The sequence below is a fragment of the Topomyia yanbarensis genome, chromosome 2 (assembly GCF_030247195.1).
Source record: "Topomyia yanbarensis strain Yona2022 chromosome 2, ASM3024719v1, whole genome shotgun sequence".
NCBI lineage: Eukaryota > Metazoa > Arthropoda > Insecta > Diptera > Culicidae > Topomyia > Topomyia yanbarensis.
In genome coordinates, this window is record NC_080671.1 from 135,095,300 (window position 1) to 135,117,542 (window position 22,243).

Genomic DNA, 22,243 nt, shown 5'->3' on the forward strand with positions numbered 1-22,243 from the left:
CAATCCGGTTCTGAAACATTTTCGAATGCGTATATTTCGAACTGTGAAGCACAGAGTTTGTTGAACGCTACAATTTCTGACGTCTTGATTACTCCTTCCGTCAAACAGACGTTCCTTGAAATGTTTCAAAACTGCGCACACGCATAAGAGCATGTTCAGGAATATTTCAGTTCTAGATTCATAATTTTGACAGTTCTATAATAAAAAACTGAAAATTTTAAAACTAGAACTTGCTGTCCCCAGCAGCAGTTTTAGCGGATGTTCTATTCAGTTTAAAATTTATGTCTCGCCATGCCTTCAGCGTTACTGCATTCAATTTTATTTTTCCCCAGTCTATCGGGTCTAAGTATCTGTGCTGAAAACTTTGCATGTATTTAAAACACAGTTCTAAACGTGTTTTAAAATCAGCAACAAATAGAACGGCGTCGTATAACAGTTTTAAATTTTAAAACAAAACTGTTCGAAATTATAAAATGAAACGCTCTGCTGGGGATGTGAATGTTTTAGTTCCAGTTCTACTTTGAAACTCCTATACAAATTAAAACGCTCCTGAACATGCCCTAAATGCTTGGGGCATGTTCAGGAGCGTTTTATTTTATAAGGGAGTTTCAAAGTAGAACTGGAACTGAAACATTCATATCCCCAGCAGAGCGCTTTGTTTTATTATTTCGAACAGTTTTGTTTCAAAATTTAAAACTGTTATACGACGCCGTTCTATTTGTTGCTGATTTTAAAACACCTTCATAATGACAGTTAGAGTGTGAGGGTTTCGTCTTCATCGAATTTTGTATTATAGGAGTTATTTTCTGTCATAAAAAATGAAGATCAAATACTGACGATCAGATTTTTATTTTGTAAACTAGCATTATTGTCAGCTCCTTTGTCAAAGTAAATTTGACATGAGATTTTTGCATCCTGGTGCTTTTTAGTTGAGCAATGGTCCAACTAGTGGAGGTCCAACTAAAAAGCGGTCCAATTAAAAAGTGTCCAACCAGCGCATCACAACTGTAACACCGCACAAGGCCAGCACTGGCCAGAAACAGAAAAAAATGGTTGCCTTGGCAACGCCTTTTGATAGTGTCGTATGAAGGAGGGGGAACAAATCCATGATGAAATTCAAAACCAAAATAATACACAGTCGCCCGAAAGCCCGGATTTTTTCCCACGCAGAAAAAAGACCGATGAACAATCACGGTATCAATTCTTTGGCTCCATCTGTGAAGGTTGCGACCGTTTCCAGGCCCCAGGTTGCAACGAAGAAACACCAATAAATTGGATAAACAGAACAAAAAAGCGACATCCTCTGCGGAAATCACTCGTCCACTATCTATACCTCAAAGAGCCTTAAGCAGTGAATGAGGACAGTGAGCAGCAGAAATCGTGATAATGCCTTCCAGGATGCTACTCGAATAGATAGAAAATGGAGAAAACATCAATCAACCGAATGCATTTGAGCAAGGAATGGTAACGAAACATACCTAGAACCAAACCTCCCTAGAGCGCAGATGTGTTCAGTCATCAAAGAGGGAATGGCGGATGATTTTACTTGTTTGTAGTAACGGGTCTGATCGAAACCCAATGACGCATAAGAAAATGAAACTGGTTTCTTGTTATGAAGCTCTTGCTGTTCCAATTAAAAGCAGGGAAAGTATTATTAAGCAGAATGCAGCGAAGAGATCGGACACAAAAATATCAAAATAAAAACCGGACACAGTTTCGGTTTTATGGAGGGTATCATAAAAACTAGATAACTAACAAGTTCAGTTTTCTTCTAGGGAATCATGTCCGTGTTTCATTTGTATTGAAAATGTGTCCATTTGAAGAAATATTCAACTGGAATGCAGAAGGGATGCTCATGATCAATTTTTCCAAAAACTTAATCGAACGGACAAAGAAATACTGTTCAAACGTGACTAGTTCCTTATGGGATTTTCGTTTTTTGCACTACACTACACTACAAATATAGCAACTTAAACTTATAGATAAATTGGATACTTTTGACCTGCACAGCTGACCCGAGTTCTGAGGCAGTTGAAAGAAAGATGCTCAGATTACCAGCGCAGTTTTCCAGACTTAATGCAGGTGAGTGTTTCGTTGACGAATAAGGGAAAAGTAAGTGAACCTAGGTGACTTCCGTGAGGGACACCGATTAGGATTTCAAACGGAGCTTGAGTAAAAACGATTGCACTCATCTGGTAACCCACAGAGAAACCACTATTACATTTACTCAGCCAAACCCCGTCTTAACCAACTTTCACTGTATTAGAGGCACAATAGGGATCTTTAATTTGGAAAAATTGTGTCAGTTTTTCATATGTATTGATAGTGGGTGTTGTAGAATCCGTTGGGGGTTGAAGTATGGGGTTCTATTCGGACCGTTTTAAAAATAAACTTCCAACACCACTCTTTATTTGCAAACGCTACGCGCGTGGCTTTATTGCGTCCTCTCCTTACAATTGATACCACATGACTGACTCCTAATACCTTTGCCGCTATGTCGCTCATTCGGATTCTGTTGTCTCGCTTGTTTTCTCTCTCTCGTGTGATGTCTCTTCGTCGTTAGCTTGATACGGTTGGCATGTGAGGGTATATGGTTCGATTATGACTCTACATCTCTTTTCTGCTCTGAAAAAAAAAGAATGATAAGAGAACAAGTATTCAATTAAATGGATATATAAATATACAAACAACACATATTACCCACTAATGATATCGCGCTGGCAACTTCTTAGTCCTTCTTGGACGCTTTGGATTAAATCCGTCTTCATGTCCAACTTGATCATCCCCAGATCCATTTCTCTTTTCTGGTAAATCTCTCCCATCCGTCATGCCAGTGTCTGCTAGCTGTGGGTTAGTTGACGAATTATTTTGTGGTGATGTTTGCTTCATTTCTGGTTGCGGTTTGATCCACTTCTTCAGATGTGATACAGATCGTCGATATCTCACGCCTTCTTCATTTTCCACGATTGTGTCGTTCCCATTTTTCTTGATGACCTTAAATGTTTCCATCTTAAAGTTTGGCTCCAGCTTCCCGGTTTCAAAATTTTTCAGCAAGACAGTATCGCCTTCAACGATTTCGGATGCTTTTGCATGTCTACGATTGTCTGCATAGATCTTCCCTTTCATCTTTTTTATAGCGTCACTGTCACGGGCACCTTCATCGCGATTCCAATATGGTTCAGTCCTCAAGGAAGGTAACAAATCCTTGACCGGTCTTCCGGTTAACAGTTCCATAGGTGCTTTGCCAGTCATTGTATGAGGAGTTGTATTGTACATGTGAACATGGTCTTTGACAGCAGCACGCCAGTCAGCGTTAATTGCTTTAGCGATTCTCAGAGCACGCAAAATTCCTTGATTCTGTCTCTCGACTAAACCATTCATTTGCGGCCAGTAAGGAATGGTACGAATCAATCTTATATTCTTCCGAATGCAGTAGTTTGAAAATTCTTCGCTAGCAAAAGGCGGCCCATTGTCAGTACGAATTGACTCTGGATATGATTGTTCAACAAATACGGTTTCAAGAGCGTCAATAGTTTTGGCTGCCATTGTACCTTTCATCTCGATAATCTTCAAGAAGCGACTATAGTAATCAACGATTACAAGGAATGTTGCGCATTCCTTCGCAGAGAAAAAATCAATTGCAATTTCCTGCCATGGGCGATCTGGCATTTCCTTACGCATCATTGGTTCCGGAGGCCCTTGATTGCTTACCGCTGCGCACCCGGCACATTCCTGGATTCGATCACTAATATCTCTATCCATGTAAGGCCACCATACTTTTTCACGAAGGATCCGACGCATACTGACAACTCCTGGATGACCCCGATGTGCGATATTAAGTGCTCTAAGCCTGAGCTTACCAGGGAGAACAATTCGATCATCTCGAACTACCACGCCATCAATTATTCCAAGTTCTTTCGAAAATGACTGGTAGTGGACCAGATTTGAAGGCCAACTTTGGGTGTGAATGGCTTCTATGACGGCGCTTAACATTTCATCATTGGCTGTTGCAGTTTGAATTTCACTCAATGTGATTGCTGTCATTTCATCTCCAATAGCACACAGATAATGCTCAGATTCCTCATCAAACGGTACCTCAGACTGGACTGGACATAACCGTGACAAAATATCCGAGATATTGTTCGAACCCGGTATGTGCTTAATGTCAAAATTATATGGTTGTAGACGGAGTGCCCAGCCTTCTGCTCTTGAGCAAGCACGCTTGCCATCCCGGTGCTTACCTCCATAAATGTATTCCAGTGTTTTATGGTCAGAGTAGATGGTGAATTTCGTTCCAAATAAATAAGGATAAAATTTTTCCACGGCCCAAACAACTGCAAGAGCTTCACGCTGAGTTTGAGGATAAACTCTCTCTGCTTTTGTCAGTCCTTTCAATGCAAAGCTTACTATTCGAGGTGTGTTCAAGTTGTCTCTCTGAGTGAGGACAGCTCCAAGTCCTACAGCAGATGCATCAACATATAGTTCAGTGCTGTCGTTAGGGTCGAAAAATCCTAGTCTGCGAACAGTGTTGGATAGTTCGTTTCGAAGGTCGTTGAATGCTCTTCGTTGAACCTCACCGAAGACGTCAACGTCGCCTCTCATGAATCCACGCAAAGGTTCTGTTTTTGTGGACAAATGGGGAATAAACTGCCCTACAAAATTTATCAGGCCCAAGAAACTGCGAACCTCCTGTACTGTCTCTGGTTCTCTGAAATTTCGAATAGCTGATATCTTCTCCTCCGATGGACTAATTCCGGCTGCGCTGACGTTGTACCCCAAGATCTCTAATTGCTGGGCTCCAATCAAGCATTTCTGTTTATTAAGTGTTGCGTTATTTTCACGAAGTACTGATAGCACTTCTTTTAACCTTCCGTCATGTTGTTCCTTAGTTTTCCCTGCAACCACGATATCGTCAATGTAGACTATAACACCTTCTATGCCAGATAACATTCCACACATCACTCGCTGGAATATTTCCGGTGCACAATTGATGCCGAACATCAGTCTTTTGTATCTCATCAGGCCTCTATTTGTCATAAAGGTCGTGATTCCACGCGATTCTGGATGCAGTTCTATGTGGTGAAAAGCCGATGTAATGTCAAGTTTGGAAAAGAATGTCGAACTTCTAAGTTTGTTCAGAAGTGTATCGATCATTGGAAGGGGGTAATGTTCACGCTGTATTGCTTGGTTAGGGTATCTCATGTTAATACACAAGCGAATATCATCTTTGCCCTTAGGCACTACGACCATAGGGGAAATCCAATCTGGAGGACCAACGACTGGTTCAATAATGTCGCTATTCAACATTTGTTTTATTTTCAGATCTACCTTATCTTCCATAGCTGCTGGAATTCGAAAGTATGCCAATTTCTTGGGAGGGACACTACTATCGATCGATAGTTTAACTTGAATGTTAGGAAATTTAGGGAATGCTTTACTTATCGTGTCGATATTATACACGTCCAGTCCAACTTTCAAGACTTTCAGTTCTTCTGCTGTTCGTTTACTTAAAAGTGACTTCCTGGCTCCCTTAACAACGAAAAACTCAGCGTAAGTTGTTGGTTTGTATTCATTCACCGATATCCATGCCTCAAAGATCAACGACACTTCTAAGGGCGCTTGGCTAGCGTAGGCGATAACGCGACGATCGCATTGGTACCTCTTTTTGTATATGACAGCTTTGTCCTCGACAAGCGTAAACCAACTATCCTCAGTGACCGTATTGATAGCTGCCCCCGAATCTATTAAAAAGACTACAGGGGTACGATCGATTTTACAAGTAATGAGACCATTGTTGTTGACGTCATCCTGTTGCGAATAATAATATTATCAATGATATTTTTTTTAAATTCATTATGTTTATTGTTAATTTCAAATTTCAATTCTGTTTCTTGGATTCTACGAGCCCTCAAGGCCAAATTCAATAATAGTATGATTACGACATATCAAAGTTATTGTACCTTCCATGAATCATTTGACTTGGCGTAGTGAACCTGTTCCTCCTTGGAATGATTATTCTCGCGTACAGCATTAGTTTCATTTGTGCGATTCCACGGACGATGTTTGAATGGTCCATTTCGTCGGGTTTGGCGCGACGTTTTACATTTCCGTTCAAAGTGACCCATATTTCCACACCTGTTGCACCGTGCGTTCCGAGCGAAGCAGTCACGTGAATCTCTGCGATGCTTCCACGATCCACAACGATCACACTCAACACCAGGGGGTCTATTCGTCACCAATGCCTTACTGCGGTACGTTTGTGAATTTCCATTTGAACTGATTCCCTGCTTCACGTAAGCAACGGAAGACGTGATTGGTTCTGCCACGAACGGGTGTTGCTTCTCCTTCTGTTTGGCTAATATTTCTCTGTTGACTGCATAATTGGCCAGTTCATCAAGGTTCATGATGCTTTCGAGACCTTTGTCCCGAACACGTTCGTCCCGTGCGCCCATAGTTACCTGCTGCAAAATCTCTCTTTCTTCGCGTTCGTGGAAATCACAGCGGGCCGCTTGTGTTCGTAGCCTCAATATAAATTGGTTGAACGACTCGTCGGATGTTTGTTTCATGGAGCGAAACACCTCCAGTTCAACTCGTTCGTTGCGTTTCCCGACAAAGAAATTATTCAGGCGCTTTACGGCATTGTCGTATTCCGGTGTCTCGAGTGGGGCAAGGGGCACTTTTACTGGTTCTGGGTGGATTTCATGTGGCACTGATCTCAAGTTATAGTAAATCCGTTGGAGCCCGCGGCCACCTCGAGCGAGCATGAAAATCAACTTGTCGTGTTGTGATTCGACGTTTTTCAGTTCGAGTATGAGCTCGAATGCTCTCAGCCATTCCTCCCACTCGCGGCGTAAATCAGACGCATCAACTGAATCATTGAACGATTCCAATGGCCACTGCTTTTCAAAATCCATCTGCAAAAATCGAACAAATGCAATAATCGATTATACTACAATCGTGAAAAATGTCTTTTTTTTTAGGCTTAAATATCAGGTGTTGATATATTTGATGCAATTGATTCAATAAAATCAATTTTCCAAAAGTTCCCATTGAAAAGGACGCGATTTTTCGACAAACGATCTCTTTACCTCGTGAAATCGATATTTTCAGCTCGATGTTTGACAACATCGATTTTTCGAATAAAAAGAATCGATGTAGCAAAATCGATTTTATTTTCCATAATGCTCATCACTAACTCGCTCTACTTTTCGATCGGCGCTACGGTCTTCAACCGGGCTCGCCTTTAGTAGTGGTGTGGTACGACCTTCAGTCGGACTCACATTCTTTCTTTCTTTACTATGGTACTGCTCTTCAACCGGACTCGCCTCTAGTATTAGTGTGATACGACCCTCAGTCGAACCCGCTCTAACTTTTTGCTCGGCGCTACGGTCTTCAACCGGACTCGCCTTAAGTATTGGTGTGATACGACCCTCAGTCGAACCCGCTCTAACTTTTTGCTCGGCGCTACGGTCTTCAACCGGACTCGCCTTAAGTATTGGTGTGGTACGACCCTCAGTCGAACTCGCTCTAGTTTTTCAATCGGCGCTACGGTCTCCAACCGGTCTCGCCTTTAGTATAGGTGTGCTACGACCTTCAGTCGGACTCACATTCTCTCTTTCTCTTTCTTTACTCTGGTGTTATGGTTTTCAAATAGCTTCGCCATTAGTATTAGTGTAGTACGACCCTCAGTCGAACTCGCTTTCACTTTTCGATCGGCGCTACGGTCTTCAACCGGACTCGCCTTTAGTATTGGTACACTTCTACTGTAGACACATATAACTGATAAATAATGCTCTTTTATTGTCGGGCAGTCTTTGATGGTAATGTGTTTCAATACTAAACAAAATTTGCTCCACTAACACATGACTGTATTTTGTGAATGCAATGCCAGGTGCTACGACCGCCATTTTCTTTAAGAGCGTGCTTGCGATTTACACAGTTTCTGTAGTTTGAATTATAGCCATTCTTTTATCAACACTAATTGCTTTTTGAAAAAAAAAAGGGAACACATAAATAAGCGCAAGCTTTTGTATACCTAGCAAAATACGGGAGGTTTTACACAAATTCGGAGTCGCACTTGAAACACAATGCCAATATGTATTATCGCTGAAATTCTGTTTATTACTTTCCGGCTGCGCCAATTGTAGAATCCGTTGGGGGTTGAAGTATGGGGTTCTATTCGGACCGTTTTAAAAATAAACTTCCAACACCACTCTTTATTTGCAAACGCTACGCGCGTGGCTTTATTGCGTCCTCTCCTTACAATTGATACCACATGACTGACTCCTAATACCTTTGCCGCTATGTCGCTCATTCGGATTCTGTTGTCTCGCTTGTTTTCTCTCTCTCGTGTGATGTCTCTTCGTCGTTAGCTTGATACGGTTGGCATGTGAGGGTATATGGTTCGATTATGACTCTACAGGTGTAATTACTAGTACTCATATTATTTTTAAACCTTAGTTAATCTTGTCTGACTTTTAAATTAAAAAAAAACTAAATTAAATTCAGCCAACAAACTGACAGTTGTCCTACTAGATGACGTATCTGCAAATATCTCGTTCGCCTTATTGTTAACCGGGGCAGCACCCCACACAGCATGATCTGGTACTTTTGCAATCCGCTAGCAGCTTGCAATCCCAAGTTTCATCTGCAAACTATGGTAGATCTGATAAGGCAATCGATAAGGAAGCGTGCAAGTCGCAAGGGTTTGGATGTGTTATTGTTCTAAAAGGAAATAAAATAAAACATTTTTTTCAATAGTTTCGGGCTTAGAAATAGAAAAAACGATTGAGATATTAACTCACAGTAATAACCTGCATCATGTGAAAATGCCGTATCCCGAACATCCCTAAAGATCCCTATTGTCGTTCCACGTAAGACAGTTTTAAGTTATATTAAGAGAGCGTCTGCTGTAGTGGGCGAAAAAACGACTTCTTTTTTATTTACTCGTGAAAATTTTCTTCACCTGTGCACTGTTCACTGTTCATTTTCTTGCACCCAGCATCCCTGTCAAAAAAATGAGGACGGACATCGTCAGGCGATTTAAAAAGTTTGACGTTTGACTCAACTCGCCTGTACTAATTGCCCCTAGGAACAAATGCAATTTGCGAATGCGATTTAAAGGCAATTTCAAGACAAATTTTCAGGCGGTTGAAATGAACTTGGTTGTTCGTTGCGTTCTTCAAACATGGCGGTTCATGTTTGGCTTAAGCTTAAAATTGTTTTTTGAACAATTGGTGTGTTCTCACTTGTATTTTGTTTGTTTAGTGCACTTCATTTAGCCAACGAATGTATAAAATTGTGGAATCGTGTGTAAGTATAGTAGAACAAGATCTCTGACTTAAAGTCTTAATGAACGTCAGATTGTGATAAGTTTTGGTGTGCAATACCAATTTCACCTTTGATTCTTCCTATAAGTTGGTGGTGATTACATACTATACTGGTAAGTATATGTGAGTAGAAAATGAATCCGAAAATAAATATTTTTAATTTTCATATTAGGCAATTTAAGGCGATTAAATGGCGCGTTCCGTGGGCGATTTAAGGCCAAAAAATGACGGCGGCAGATCACCCAAATGTTGCATATGAAATAGCCCCCTAATTGCCAGCAATTTGCTGGCAAATTAAATGGCAATTAGCGCATCCGAGTTGGCAAATAGCCCCCCGGTTAGCCAGCAACTTGCCCTTTTTGACTGGAATTACACATTCAGATTACAGTCTACGATAAAATAGCATAAATTTTCAAAATCAAAATATTTTTTATTTATGCGTCAAATTAACCCATTCATGCCCATGTTGTTTGTGGACAACAACGTTTTTAAACAATTATAACTTTGCAGTGAGGCAAGATTTTCTCACAAAAACAAGTAAGACTAATAATTGTGACTTTCATTTGAGTATTAACAGTTAAAAGGATCAGTTCTAGAACTGAAGTTATTGTAATTATTTTGATTGGATACCGATGGTGCAGTGCTGCCAGAGACAGTTTACGTTGACAACGGAAAATAAATTTTTCATATATCTTCGTTATGTTGCAATATTATTGAAAACTGATAAAACTTATCAATTTAGGCTGTCTTTGGTTATACGTTTTCCACGCAATTGGGCTATTATAAATATCCTATGGAGCATGCATTTAGCATTGGAAGGTAAAAATTGAGCAGCTTCTAGCACAGCGGGGGAAGCACCTATCTTTATGGAAAAGGGCTTTTCGTGTTTCTTGACACGACCGTTTTCAAGGAAAAATAATTTTGAAACTCTACATGCACTAGAAAAAAGTTGGGCATGAAAGGGTTAATACGTTTATCAGCTCGGGCTGCGAAAAGATCGTTCACATCGTCGTACAGTGAGTTTTTTTGTTTGTAACTTAAATAAAATGTCCTTTTTAACGGCCATTAACATTAAACATTTCCAGCGCTCCTCACCCATAGTTGATCGCAAATAGTTTTTGATGCGTCGAAGCACGGAAAAGGACGATTCAGACGATACATCAGCTTCCGTCAACGTCAACGGAACGTCACCGTTCCGTCAGGATAAGTTACATGCAGTTAAATGGAGGCATTCACACACAACATCAACGGCACGGAACGTTTTGACGTACGGCATGTGTGAACGGACGCAAGAGAAAGTATTTAACTTATCCTGACGGAACGGTGACGTTCCGTTGACGTTGACGGAAGCTGATGTATCGTCTGAATCGCGCTAAAACGTTCTCTCAACGGAAGCAGTCGTCGATGGAAGAGTCAGTACTAGCCTTAATACTCGGGACACTTCGGAAAAAACGTCTTCCATACCGCTGTCGACAATCCACGCGCTCGTCTCAGACACGCATTTTCCTTGAAACTCGCTTTTTGTGTGCAGCACTTACAATTCATTGATCAGTTTATTTTTGTCATTCCCAGAAAAGCGAGTACAGAGATTATCAAGTCGGTCTTTGGGACATGTTTGAGAAAACTGTTTAAATTTCTCTGGATCAAGATACGATCGATAAGCGAAAAATATAAATCTGCGTATCTTGCTCTCTGGGTACCACGTTCTTTCTCTCCAGCTATTTCCATGCACTATTCGTATATAATATTGAACAGTTAGTTTGTTCGAAGTGACATGATGCAGATTTGAGGTTTTTTGATGTTATTGCTGCAAGCCAAATAATCTAACTCTTTCAATTGATGCGTTAGGTACAAAATATCTGTGAACGAAAATATGGACGAGAAAACTTTCAAATAAAAAATGGTGTTGAAGTCAAGCATAAATCCAAGAAGTCCTCTAGCTAATGAGCACGTTTCACCATCCCATGTATTGTCTCCCAAATACATTTCGCCAAGGCATGACGTAATTTCTGCATAATTGATCTCGACGACATTAACCATGGCTTTGAGTAAAAAAAGGAACAAGACTTGTCACTTAGTGATGAGAGGGTATTGAAAAACTTTTTTACGTTGAAATGATCAGTACAGGAATGTAAGAGTACAAGGTTGAGAATATGGGCCTTACAATGAATGAAGGCAGCGTTAGTGTACTTATTTTTTCAAAATCGCCTGTGTACCTCCACTTGTTGCTGACATGACTCTAGCCCCATCGTAAGTTTGTGCGACCAGATTGTTCGGTGCAGCATTAAACTTCTCTAGAAGCGGATGTTCCAGAAAAGAGCGTTGGCGGAAATAAATTCTAAAAATGCCGAATCTCGTGACGCGACAAATGAACACAATTGCCACGATTCGACGATCCTTCTGATTCATCATGCCCGCGAAAACTTAATCCATGCGCACCCAAAAAAAAACAAACTAGCTCAATCAATGACTTCATACCACTCCTGTTTTTCCTAACCAATGCATTATGATTTGTTCGTCGTACTTCTCGACCATGGTCCAAGGCTTCATCGATGCGTGTTTTCCCAAAAGTTAGATAAGCCAGTGAGTTATCGATATGATCTCGTGAAGCGGCGTGAGCTTTTATAGTGGATGACAAGTGATTCAAGTCATTGTACCCCGCTCTGCTCCAAATATTTGTTTCCAAAGCACCTTGGAAAAGTAAACAGGGCCAGCAAAACAGTTTCTGAAGCTTTTCCGATCCGCATAACCATTTGGCGTCATACGCAGACTCGTTGATGTTTCTAGTAACAGTTTTGTCTTCTCTGGTAAAAGATTTCTTCAAGCAATGCAGCTTCGGTTCTTCAAGAAAACTATATTTCAAACTTTTCTTAGTTTTCCGCGTTTCAACCGAAAACTGTGTTCACGTAAATTTAGGGGGGCCAACGGAAGACTTTTTCAATTGAGTCGGGCAACCTCCAAACTCACTGCGAAAATTGTGTAACGTGACAGACGTGTCAAAATGACAATAAAGCAGCCGTTCATGGTAGAAAAAACTTTCTGTAGAAAAAATGTGCGGTTTAGTGACCTTGATAATGTGCCATTGTAATACAATCTGATTTTATCGTGTTTGCAGACTTATGAAATATGCGTAATGTTATAAAGTGACAAACAGAAGCCATGACCATATGCTCTAATCGATTAATCGGGAACTGTTTGAACATACCTAGGCGCACATGGCGAACTGTCATGAACAACCAATCAGACAAATTCGTACGAGGTAGGATTGCCACATCTTTGAATTTCCTTTGAATGAAATGAAACCTTTTCGGTGGACAAGGGATGAGCATATTCCTGAAAAATTACGTCATATTTTACATTTCGAACCCGATGGCACAGCTGAACATAAAAGAAACATTTTTTGTTCTATTATATTTTACATTTAGTGTGAAATAAATCAACAAACCGAAAACATTTTAACCCTTAAATGCGTACTGTTGGCAACATACCGAATTCTGTAATATAAAGCCTCAACAAGAGTTAAATATCGTATTCATACCGAAAAATGAGTTGCATGCATTTAAGGGTTAATTACTATTGGAGCTAGAATGTCAAAACGTCCCTAGCGTTCTTTCTAATTTTAATTTCTAGCATGTTTCAATAGAACTTTTACGATCTGGAACGCATGTGTCGAGAACGGTGATGCCTGGAACGAGGAGTTGGCGACCGAGATTTATGTCGCTTTTCACGTCTTGAAAATCTATAAAAGGACATGATAAATACATTGGATACAGTAAAAGAGATAACAACTAGAGGACACATGCCACCGTAAATACTGATACTTTGATACCTCGCTTTTACATGTGATAGGCCCATTAGTTTGACATTCATTGCCCGGGTACACGCATGCCAAAGTAATGAGTTACAATATGCCAAAGCGAAAAATGTTTAAACCAGTGAATATATGTAGCCAGCCATATATATATATATGCTTCCTCTAGTAATTATCTTTTATTGCAATAGTTCACCTTTCCAGTGGTCGTTCCCTAGAAACAAAAATATTCGATAGTTTCAATAGGACAATTAATAAACTAAACGTTTACTACCGTTTGTGCGGGCTCCCCTTGTACCGACCCGGAGTTGGTGAGTGCGGCCTATCTGTTTTTGAGAAGTCCACCCGTAGCTGTCGCTCATCGAAACGCATGCCATCACATTGCTCCTTGGCCCTGTTTGCATCCCGCTGGTCCAGCATATATACAAATCCAAAACATCTCGAGATCCCCGACTTCGGATGCCGTACAATTGAAACCCGCTCAACTTCACCGTAGCGACTGAAGATACGATGCAAGTCTCGTTCCGTGGTGTTCATGCTGATTCCAAATACTCCCAAGCAATTCCCGCGTGTTCGGACTACCGGCCGATACGAGTTACGAGTAGAGCTCTCGGAAAGCAAGTCACACGAAGTTTCCTTACCGGTGGAACGACTCCGGCGTCTTTCCGTGCGGCGGTCATAATGCCGGTTGGGAGTACTATCCCGACGAAAACGGCCCTTAGAATAAGTAAATAACACAATTGTAACAACTGAAACATGATTTGAAATAAAGAAGACAAACCATAATTTATTTCACTGAATAAAATAATTGAAATGAGCAAGAGGAGAACGAGGACAACCAAACAATTTTGTAAGTATAACCAGGGATGCCAGGTAATCTTTTGTATACACGGTTAAAATAAAGTACCCATTAATGAATATTGTAATGCCCATTTCATACAAAACTGGGAAAACTCATTTATGGGGTTAACATCACATTCTCAATAATGGGTACTAACTGTATACGTCAAAATATAGGTATTTTTCAACCTAATTTTATATATTGATTTGAAATGAAAATGAGTAAAAAAAGTACTCAGTTTTGAGTACTTTTTCAATAGGAAAACATTTTTATATTTTAAGAAAATCTAGTTTGTATTGTATATGATGGGAAAAACCAGCGCACTTTTCATAATTTATTTATTATGTTCTTGTTTTTAAGGTTTTATATACATTTTCCATCAATATTAAATTGAAGTTTGCAATCAATTGCATTACGTTTATCAGGTTCCGATAATGTTGGAAACGTCACCAAAACGACCACAGACGAAACTCGTTCCATGAGCCTTCGCATTTGAATTGGCCAAAATATTCTTCAACCCTCAACAGTGTCAGATCTGGCAGGAGTAGAAGGGTAGGAAATCCGTAACATCAGCGGGTATTTATGATCGGCCATTCCGGAATTTCCAGAGCCGTTGTTTAAAATCCTGCCTGTTGGAGAATAACGGTTTCAATATTGTTTATCGTGTTCCAATGAACGGAATATTCTTCAAACCTGGAAGAAATGAAACGTTCTATTTAGAAATCAAAATTCTTTCATTGGCACGACCAAAATTTACCAATTCAACAACACGAACTTTTTTGTCTTTATAAACAGGAATATTGCACATTTACAATTAATTATTGCTATTTGATGCTCTACAAGCGCAAAGTTTTATTCAACCATTTATGAGTATTGTTTTACTCATTTTTATGGTTGAATAGTAATAATGAGATGGGCAATATTTTACTCAGATCCTTATTCAAAAAGTATCCAATTTGTGACAGCTAGGAATGAAACATGGAATTGGGTGTTTTTGGTACTCATTAATGGGTACTTTATTTTAACCGTGTAGTATCTCTTTTAAAATTATACACTGCGCAAATCTTGAGCGTTTTTTCAAAACATCATATCTGCAATGAGTTACTCTCTTTGTTTACTTTCTCTTCTGTTAATAATTCGGTCACTTTAACATTTATCCCTCAGCTCTTTGCATAATATGCTAGCTAAAACCACCGTCTTTCGATCTGTACTGTAAAATAAGTGAAAAGTGTTATAGTGACGCCGTAAAAATCGAAAGAGAAAGTATAAACAGAGAGTAACTCATTGCAGATATGACGTTTTGAAAAAACGCTCAAGAAATAATCTATAGAGATTTCACATGGGCATCTGAGTGCATATAAGGAGAGTGACGACACTGTCAAAATTGGAACAATTATTATTTGTCAGTGTCATTCCAAACGAGTCAAATTCATGTATTTTGACAGGTCGTTTGTTCGTTTGGAATATCACTGACGGATAATCATGACAGTTGTCTTCACTCTCCTTACATACACTCTGATGGGCATGTTCAGGAGCGTTTCAAAGTAGAACTGGAACTAAAACATTCACATCCCCAGCAGAGCGCTTTGGTTTATAATTTCGTACAGTTTCGTTTTAAAATTTGAAGCTTTTATACGACGCCGTTCTATTTGTTGCTGATTTTAAAACCGTTCTATTTGTTGCTGATTTTAAAACATGCCCTGTGGGCATGTTCAGGAGTGTTTCTGTTCTAGATTCGAAAGTTCTATAAAATAAAACTGAAAATTTTAAAACTAGAACTTGCTGTCCCCAGCAGTAGTTTTAGCGGATGTTCTATTCAGTTAAAAATTCATGTCTCGCCATGCCTTCAGCGTTACTGCATTCAAATTTATTTTTCCCCAGTCTATCGGGTCTAAAGCTACCAGTACACTGTTTGTCATAACGTGAAATATTTGATGAAGGAAAATTTGATCAAATAAACGTGTTTGACAAACAAATTTGACAAGGCCAGTACACGAGATCAACTGTTTAACAAACTTATTTCATCAAATATTTGCATTGATGCGTTACCGGACGTTACGCCTAATATTGTTTGACAAACATAATAAAACAAGTTTGATGGATCAGTACACTGTTTGTCAAATATAGTCAAACTGGCGTATACGTCAAACAAATCGCCATGCGAAAAAAATTTTGTGCTGTTTGAACTTCATGAATTTTCAAGAGAGCAAACACATGAAATATTTGTGTTAGCACAGGGATGCCAAATGATTTTCCAGAAAATTTGTTTTATTTTTATGAATGGTCGAAGCAACACTCCTTTGTTCGTGATTATGCAGAGTGATCAAATACAAATTAAATACGCCAAGGTCCCATACAAAAGGGTAATCATTTTATGACTCACTACGCAATCAAATTTGTCTACCCTACGTGTTGACAGGTCGAATTGTAGAAGAAAAATAATTTGGAAGCGCTGTTCGATCAAAGCATGCTGTTCATAAATGATTATATAGAGTACTTGGCAATCTGTAACTGCATTTGTGTGTTCAACGATTTGTTTTCTTCCACCAGTCACAGGTGGAGGAAAACAAATCGAAAATAGCTTTTCGGTCGGATTTTTTTTATGATGGAACCTGATCAACCGGTATAGACTTATCTAGCTGCGTTGGTACTGTGCCATTTTGACGTTTGGATTGGGAGGAAAACAAACCACTCCTGGGCATAAGGAGAGGGCGGTAGTATAAAATTGCGAGATCTTGGTGTGCGTATTTCAAACGTCAGATATCTACACGGTACGTCTCCTGAATAAGTTTTACAGCGACACATAGCATTTCAACACCATTATAAATACTTCAGGCGAGCTATTTCGAACGTTTCAATTGGCTGAGTTTTAAATATGTCAGCTGGAGGAAAACAAAACCCCAATTAGTGCGTGTGAAAGGAATTGCATAACTCTACAGCGATAAGGTCTACCACAAAAAAGTTGAGGCAGACTTCAATTGGACAAAAAATGATTAGAACGGGAATTTGAAAAATATTTAATCCTCTTGTATTGTTGGACATACAAAACGGCGATGAACACGGTATGGATTTTAGTTGCATTTCTCGCTCACTTGTTTATGTACTTTCTCACATTTACAGTTAAGTGGCTGCATACCTCCCACAGCTCCGACAGGTGTGGTTTCTGCGCTTGTCTATGTAGAGCACTCTTTCGGCGCGTGCTTGCCGTTACAGAAGAACGAAAGGAACAAATCAGGTGCATCCTGACGATGTCAAATTTCTTCATTGCCTCGCTAGTATAATCTAACTACATTACATGTTACAAACGCTGCCGAGCCCTCATACAGTAGCTAATTATTTCCGAAAGCTGCTTTCAGATTCGGCCTTGCGCGGAAGAAGTTCAGACATCAAAGTGGATCCAGAGTTAGTACACGAGGACGCGGACGATGAGCGATCAGATATCGAAAACGCAGTGGAAGATGCTGATGAATTAAACATTTTCTTTTGGAACCAAAAACCGAAATGCGCATCAAGGGAGAGAACGGGAAGATTTACGTTATTATGGGGTTGGGAGAGGAAAAAGTTGAAATGGGTGATTTACAGAGCGTTTTCGTCGATTTATGGATCCGGATCGCAAGATGAAACAAAATAGTTCGAAGGGAGAAAAGGGATCTGATGGTTTGCCGCTAAAGAAGGATCGTTCATTACCCGTTCGGAACCGATGTCCATATTGTAATAAAGAGTTTACGGACAAGTACCTGATGACGACGCACATTCGATGGCACACGAGTAGGTTAAGGTTTTACTTATTTTCTTTTCTGTAAATTCCAATTATATACTGTTTACTGTTACAGGTGAAAAGCCCTTCAAATGTGTCCCCACTGTTCGAAAACATTCACTCAATCGATAACGCTGAAGATACACGTCAGGTTGCACACCCGGGAAAACTCCGTACGTGTGCGAATACTGCGACCGAGGGTTCACTCAATTCTACAATCTGACGGTGCACCTGCGAACCCAACACAACCAGATAATGGTATAGGACGCGAAGTCGACGTGCTGCCCGAGCACAAATGTCGAGTATGTAGCAAGGTCTACCGATCGGCGAAAAGTTTCCGGCTGCACGAGAAGTGGCATGCCACCGGGAAACTGTTCGATTGTCGCGATTGTGGTAAAAAGTATAACACATGTGTCCAAATGCAAGGCTTCTAATACCGACGTGAAGGAAAAGATGCACTCGTGTAAAATCTACAGCCAAACATTCAAGCATCAGCAAAGCTGGATGTACCACATGAGCAACAAAACCAAACACAAACGGTTCGACAGAGGTTTTGAGAGGTCTGGAGACGGACGAAGGAGAGGCGATTTGCCGAAGCTAAAATAACTTTCTCGATCCCAAATTGTTAAAGCTACCAAGCACAACACTGCCAACTTGAGCAATTAGTCCTGAGCATGCTTTTGGCAAGTGGTGAGGATATGGTACGCGTTTATTGGGTAGTATTTGGCGCACCAACATTAGTAGCGTGAATATCCAGCGCCAGACGCAGGTTCCGTTTGATGGATTCGATGGAATCGCTATCGACAGACTCTTCATTATCTCGACTTCCATGAGCTCATTCATTACTTTATGATAAATTAACAATAGTCAACACAGGCTACGGTCCGACCAGGATGTAGAATTCAACTAGATACATTCGACAATCATACCACGCAAGACTGGCAGTATACTCAACTTCTGTATGCTTTTCAAGAGCAGCTGATTCTTGGTGAACTATCGGAAAGGATTCAAAAGAAATGGCTTTTGCTTACTTTTCAACATGTAGGTCAAACAATTGAATTCATATAGTTTGTACCTTTCTGATTTATTTGAGGCATAATTTTCCTGGAAAGACAAATACCAACAATATCAAAATAGCGCCGATTTTTTTTTACGTGGCGAATGAATATTATTTAAAGTCACGTAAATAAAACAATCAATCAATCAGCCGAATTTCAAACCTTAACTTTTTTTTTCGTATTGACAACAAATTCTGTCAAAACAAATTAGTTTCGCGTACGGCGTATTTTGCTATCCTGAACGAGCAAAGCACGTTTGTCAAACTTCTCCATCGACAAGTTTGACAAATTTCTCCATTAACTTCTTCTTCTTCTTCGCTTCTGTTTGGCTTGTTTGTGAAACAAAGCCCAAAATGGCACAGCATATAAAGCTATATTGCCAGTTAATTTTCGTTTATAGTCCGATGGACTTTACTTTTTGTGACTAACCGACGATAAACTCGCAGCGCCACAAAATTGGTCCACCACAGCACGAGTAATTCGCCCAATCAAGGTGAAAAAAGCGAATTATCTAGCACTCGGTGAAAACCAACATGTCGACACGTTGAAATTTTCACCGGAAGTGAAACTCCATTAACAAGCAGAGATGCCAGGTACTTTTTTCAACTGTCTGCAATAATAATTTTAAAAGTCTGGAAAGAACAAAAAATGTCAGGAAAGCTAGTGTAACCAAAAGCTTTTATATTCAAAAATCTGCAAATATCTGCAACAAAACTAAAAAATCTGCAAATATCTGCAACCAAACTTGAAAATCTGCAAATATCTGCGTCATCGAAAAAATCTGCAGCTTAAATTAAAAGTCTGCGAATTTGCAGACTTGTCTGCAAATCTGGCATCTCTGTTAACAAGTTTGACAAACTTCTCCATCGACAAGTTTGACAAACTGCAGCGTTACGCTGTTTGAAGTTTTGACAAAGTGGTCAGTACACTGACAAATGGTCGGTGTTAAGTCAGACCGGACTAAGTCGCAAAACTTCAAAAAATGAGATAATGACAATACTGGATAAAGAATTTCTTCAGCTACATTCAACTTTTGCCAGATTTGAAATATGTAACCATAAACAAGAATTATGGCAAATAATAATTTCCAATTATAACGTAGAGGATGCTGAAATTCAAACCCGTTTTTCTCGAAATTAATTTTTTGTCACTTAGACCGGTCTGACTTAACACCGACCAAATCGACAAATAATCGCCTTGACAAACACGAAAAAAAAGTTTGGCAAACTGTGTTTGATCAAATATTTGAAGAGCCAGTACACAGCAGTTCAAATTTATTTCGCGAAATATATCAAATATTTGACGTTATGACAAACAGTGTACTGGTAGCTTAACGTATATAATTCAACTGATTTCGCTTCGTTTCTAGATGTACACAAATATTCACAAAACCAATTTTTATATTTCCAAATATTTAAAAATTTTCGCAATTGTTTGTCGAGACTTGTACAACGATGGTCAAGTGTAGGCTGGATTCATCAATAGTATAAAGATATTGTGGAATTTTTCAAAGAGAAAATGCAGTTTTGCGGTTTTATTTCAACGAATTGTACGCATAGCAAATTGTTACAGAATACCTTAGTGAATGCCGAAAATCTTCTCCATGACAGCATGTGGTTGACGCAGGAATTCCGTGTTTTCCTCTAGGTTGAAGATATCGGTAAAGTCGATCAGCTCGTCACGCCCTGTCAATACATCCCGCCCCACGTTGGTGGATGGCAAGAAGGGCAGATGTCCCACTCTAGCCATCGATTTGAGTTCCATCGTAAGCTTCAGTGGAGCAGCTAGGCCTTCACGATTGCGAAGCATTTGTAAATTGAGGTTCTGTCGGCGCTGCTCATACTGAAACCGAAAGGCTATTGTTTTTGCCGTTAAATAATGAAATAAATGTTTCCTTACACTAAGTTCCGATGTTTTTAGGGGATGAACTGTTTGCAGCTGGGCGGCACAGCTTTCATCCAGTGGGGCAACATGTCCGGTGAACTCCTTGAAGCTGTCAGGCATTTGTGGAACATCTTTGATCGAAGCTTCCTGTTAAATATAGACCTTTTAATATTTTGATTGCAGCATTTGTTTCCGTAACTAGATGTATTAATACCATTTTGTTACGTTATCGAACAATTACGAGTAGAGCTATCACAATTGCAGAATGATATTGCTGTTTTCACAAAACAGAACGCTTTTTAATTTTTAGATGTCAAACTTTTCGCCTTTCGTTGGCGAAAAACAGGGCTGTCTTCGAAATCAAATGTGAATAAAATATAGCGGAGACGCAGTAAAGCGATTGTTGAGAGCCATCTGCATGTGATCATGCATGCATGCATGAAAACGCCACAGCAATCCAATTGAGTAAAACAAGCAGCATACATAGCGTTACTTTACGAGTTCCAGCTCGGTCGGAATAATATTTAAACAGAAGAAAAATCAACGAATAGGTTCATTCAATTTAAAATTTGATAGTTTTGAGTTTTGAATCGTCTTCGCGCTTATTACGGCCAATTTCTTCACCTGGATGAAAACCGGTTTTCGTTGAAAACCGGTTTTCGGCTAATTGGCCACCAGCAAACTGAAAACTGGTTTTCAGCGAAAACTGGTTTTCATCCAGTGAAGAAATTGGCCGTTAGTGTTGTCAGAAACCAAACGAGAGATTCGGCACAGTCGAGCTTTTCCTTTGAATAAGGTAATTTTGAATTGTTTGCGCTCCACTCAAAATTAGGTAAATTCAACTTTAATGTGAGTATACTTTAGGACCCTTTTTGGCATCCCGCTTTAAACCTGGTTTAAAAGTTAAGCGTAGGGGAAGAAATCGCACCCAGAGATGCCAGATTAGCAGACATGTCTGCAAATGCGCAGATTTTTAATTTTGACTGCTGATTTTTTCGATGACGCAGATATTTGCAGTTTTTTTTGTTTGGTTGCAGATATTTTCAGATTTTTGAAAATAAAGGCTTTTGGTTACACTAGTTTCTAATCTACTTTAGGTTTTTTCTCCATAAGCTTTTGTTCTCTACTTATCTTGGGCTGTAAATGTATTATTTTCATTTAATATAACACATCATCAATAAGTAAATTTTGGTCAAGAATAGTTTTCCTGGCATCTTTTGTTCTTCCCATACTTTTAAAATTATTATTGCAGACATATGAAAAAAGTATTTGGCATCTCCGATCGCACCTCAACTCAAGATAGAAAATAAGCAACCTAGCAATGAGTAATGGTTTTTAGCTTAATCCACGATATCCCAAAATTGATTCTAAAAAAATCTATTTTAGGTAGTTTTCGTATGCGTGTACTGCTCTTCTTTAGAAAATCTGTAAACAGTTGATCAGCATCAGTAAAGAGAAAGAGAGAGAGAGAGAGAGAGAGAGAGAGAGAGAGAGAAAGAGGGAGAGAGCAGAAAATGTCATTCCGGTCGAACAGGGCTCGGAAAAGTAACGCTATTTAACACT

General features: G+C 39.6%; 2 protein-coding genes across 3 annotated transcripts; both read right to left on the reverse strand.

Moving 5' to 3' along the window:
• Nucleotides 1-12,656: 12,656 nt before the first annotated feature.
• LOC131686244 (transformer-2 protein homolog beta-like) lies at nucleotides 12,657-14,005 on the reverse strand. Its single transcript, XM_058970504.1, has 4 exons — nucleotides 13,922-14,005; nucleotides 13,415-13,857; nucleotides 13,337-13,354; nucleotides 12,657-13,068 (listed from the first exon to the last, which is right to left on the reverse strand). Exons 1-4 carry the CDS (start codon nucleotides 13,922-13,924, stop codon nucleotides 12,978-12,980), a joined length of 555 nt encoding a protein of 184 aa, XP_058826487.1. The 5' UTR covers nucleotides 13,925-14,005; the 3' UTR covers nucleotides 12,657-12,977.
• A 6,286-nt stretch (nucleotides 14,006-20,291) lies between these two features.
• LOC131686245 (proteasome maturation protein) lies at nucleotides 20,292-21,027 on the reverse strand. 2 transcript variants are annotated; one of them, XM_058970505.1, is made up of 3 exons: nucleotides 20,895-21,027; nucleotides 20,696-20,827; nucleotides 20,292-20,638 (listed from the first exon to the last, which is right to left on the reverse strand). In XM_058970505.1, the coding sequence occupies exons 1-3, from the start codon at nucleotides 20,895-20,897 to the stop codon at nucleotides 20,375-20,377; spliced, it is 399 nt and encodes a 132-aa protein (XP_058826488.1). In that variant the 5' UTR covers nucleotides 20,898-21,027; the 3' UTR covers nucleotides 20,292-20,374. The 2 variants fall into 2 exon arrangements, with proteins under 2 accessions (XP_058826488.1, XP_058826489.1); XM_058970506.1 differs by having other exon boundaries at nucleotides 20,696-20,842; nucleotides 20,895-21,006.
• Between the last annotated feature and the right edge of the window lie 1,216 nt (nucleotides 21,028-22,243).